General features: G+C 46.0%; 1 protein-coding gene across 1 annotated transcript in view; it reads right to left on the reverse strand.

Moving 5' to 3' along the window:
* Positions 1-691: 691 nt before the first annotated feature.
* Positions 692-3,191, reverse strand: part of Kcna10 (potassium voltage-gated channel subfamily A member 10) — a 12,351-nt gene continuing 9,851 nt past the window's right edge. The window contains exon 2 of the mRNA XM_032896666.1: positions 692-2,420. Coding sequence (XP_032752557.1) covers positions 835-2,367 — 1,533 coding nt within the window. The 5' untranslated portion in view covers positions 2,368-2,420 and the 3' untranslated portion in view covers positions 692-834. The remainder of the gene's footprint in view (positions 2,421-3,191) is intronic.

Consider the following 3,191-nt stretch of genomic DNA (forward strand, 5'->3'; position numbering starts at 1 on the left):
TCTCAGTGGATGGACTTAGCTTATGTAATGCTAAACAGGCATCAGTACTAGCAACTCATTTATATTCATTGTTACAGCTCTGGATTTGTATATTACTTATTTACATTTTATTTTATATGTATATACTTACTTGCATGTGTGGTGGTGTGAGTGCACATCTGTATGCATGTTCACGTGTGTGTCAGTACACATTCATGTCAGTACACTTTCACACGTCTGATGTGAGGTGTCTTCTTCAACACACTTCATCTTATATTTTGAGGCAAGGTCTCTCATTGAAACTGAAACTTGCCAGTTGGGCTGGTCTAGCTGGTAGTTTGTTCCTGGGATTTCCTGTCTTTGTCTCCTTAGTAGTAGGATCACTAGGCCATACCTTTCTAGCTTGTATGTATGTGTTGGGTATTCAAACTCAGATTCTCGAATTTACATGGCAAGCTCTTTACTAACCACCTCCTCAGCCCAGTTCTGGTCTTTTAATATGCAGCATTTAAAGGAAGACCAAACCTCATACTTCTTAAACTTTATTATGTTAAAAGTTAGATTCAGATTCCCTAGGCCTGGGCAGGCTTGGCATCTGCACTTTCTCAGGAACAAGTAACATCCACAGGTCTAGTGCAGGGGTTGAACTAATACTTTCACAGGAAAGGAGAGGAAATCTTGTAATGGGTTGAGAACAAACAGCCCCGGAAATAGAACAGAAGTATGGATTTATTAAGACAGCTCACAGTCAGAGATGGCCTCTTGGCCACATGACATAATTTCCATCCTAGGAAAACAGTGAAAGGAGGGAGAGAGAGAGAGAGAAGTTCAGAGAATCTAGAAGCCTTGGGCTGGTCACTTCCTGGACTTCTCTGCAGAACAGCTGCCATTGGTCTTGTTAAGAGACTCAGTGCTCCCCGTTCTGGAGCCTATGCTGTTGAGGATTTTGTCAAGTTCTCCTGGGATTGGCTTCTCCTCATTCTCAGTCTCTCGGTGGTAGAAGTAGTTGAAATTGGAAACAATGACAGGTACAGGGAGGGCAATAGTGAGGACACCGGCAATGGCACACAGTGTACCCACAATCTTCCCTCCTGGGGTGGTCGGGCACATGTCACCATAGCCTACGGTTGTCATGGTGACCACAGCCCACCAGAAGCCATCAGGAATGCTAGAGAAATGGGACTCTGGCTCATCCACTTCAGCAAAGTAGACTGCACTGGAGAAAAGAATGACCCCAATGAAGAGGAAGAAGATGAGTAGCCCCAGCTCCCGCATGGAAGCCTTCAGCGTCTGCCCCAGGATTTGCAGCCCTTTAGAGTGTCGGGAGAGCTTGAAGATGCGGAAGACCCTCACCAGACGAATGATCCTCAGGATGGCGAGGGACATATTCTGCTGGGCGCTTGGCTCGGTCTCCTGTACTAGCTCTGTTATGAGGGTCGCAAAGTAGGGGATGATGGAGATGATGTCGATGATGTTCATGATGTTCTTGAAGAAGTCAGTCTTGCTGGGGCAGACCACAAACCGGAGCACCAGCTCAAAGGTGAACCACACAATGCAGGTGGACTCCACCATGAAGAAAGGATCAGTGAACATGGTCTGGGAGAGGCCTGTTTTGTTTGTATTGATGGTGGGGTCTCTGACTACCTTCAGCTCCCTGTCCTCTCGGAACTCCGGGAGCGTCTCCAGGCAGAAGATGGTGATGGAGATGACTACAACCAAAACCGAGACCACAGCCACACCTCGAGCTGCACTGGAGCTCTCAGGGTACTCGAAGAGAAGCCAGAATTGCCGGTGAAAGTCATTGGTGGGCAGCAGTGTTTCAGGGTCCTTAATGAAGCCTTCATCCTCCCGGAACTGGTCCATGGCCTCGCTACCCAGCTCATAGAAAGAGATCTCATCAGCGAAAACATCAATAGGCACATTGGCTGGCCGCCGTATTTTCCCACCAGACTGGTAATAATATAAGATTCCATCAAAACTAGGTCTGTTTCTATCAAAGAAATACTCATTTCTCATGGAGTCAAAAAATTGCATCCTTTTCTCCCGGTCTCCCAGGAGTGTCTCTGGGAATTGATTGAGAGTTCTGAGCTGAGTCTCAAACCTCAGCCCAGCAATGTTGATGATGACCCTTTGGTTTCCCTCATTCAAGACCACGGGCTCAGACCCTGGGGGATCCACATACTCTCCTGGGATCTTGGAGAAGGCAGTTTCATGGCTGGTATTGTCACTGATAAGGACTTTCCAGTTGGAAAAAGGACTGCTACCAGGTCGGCCTTTTGAGCTGGCCGGGTCAAAGTCTGTGGCATAGCCTGGCTCTTCATGGATTTCATCTGAGTTATCAAAATTGACCAGAGCGACTTCCATTTCTCTCCAGCTACACACATCCATTCTAGGGAGTCAGAACAGCAGCATGAAGACCTCAGTCTACTGCACACTGGAAGCTGTGGGGAAGAAGGGATTTATTATATGGGAGTCAGGGCAGGATATACTGGTTCTTGACCATTGAGGCAAGACACAGCAGTAAAATGAATATGCTTTATAATGCAGGGTATAGCACTTAGCATTAGCTTGAGGAAGAATGCTGTGGTGTTTCCAGCAACAATCAAACCTTGGTATTATTTTGCTCCTCTGAGTTTGTACCCACCACTAGTTTAAAAAAAGTACAAGGAATGATCCTAGGGATGAGGGGCAAGCTGTCCCCAGAATAGGAAGGTTAGAAACATGGTGGCATAAAGGCGGTCTCCATAAAGAGAAAGTTAATGTTCCTTGGTAATAATGTGTATAGTTTTGTATTCTTGTGAAGTCCGTCATTATATCTAGCACATTTCCACACCCACTGCCACTCTTAACTCTTCTGTGCCCAACAGTCAGTTTCTTAAAAATCTTCCTAGCCAAAGCTCTTCTCTTTTCTGTCAACTCCATCACTACCTCTTGGACCAAGTCCTGAGGTCTGGGACGGTGTTCAAGAAGACTAAGAAGATGGAGGCAGGGTGGCTGATCTACACGCTTCATAAAAATGATGCTGTTTGTGACTGGAGCCCCTTATCTGGAAGGAGATCTTTGAGGGTAGAGTTAATGTGATACATGTGTGAAATGCTTGGCAGAAAGAGGATTATATCTATTGCTATGTTTGCCAACGTCTCCACATCACAGGAAATTTGGAAGTCACTAGCCAGTGGAAGTTTTTGGCTCTAAATCAAGGTGAATAATTT

The sequence above is a fragment of the Rattus rattus genome, chromosome 3 (assembly GCF_011064425.1).
Source record: "Rattus rattus isolate New Zealand chromosome 3, Rrattus_CSIRO_v1, whole genome shotgun sequence".
Taxonomy (NCBI): Eukaryota; Metazoa; Chordata; class Mammalia; order Rodentia; family Muridae; genus Rattus; species Rattus rattus.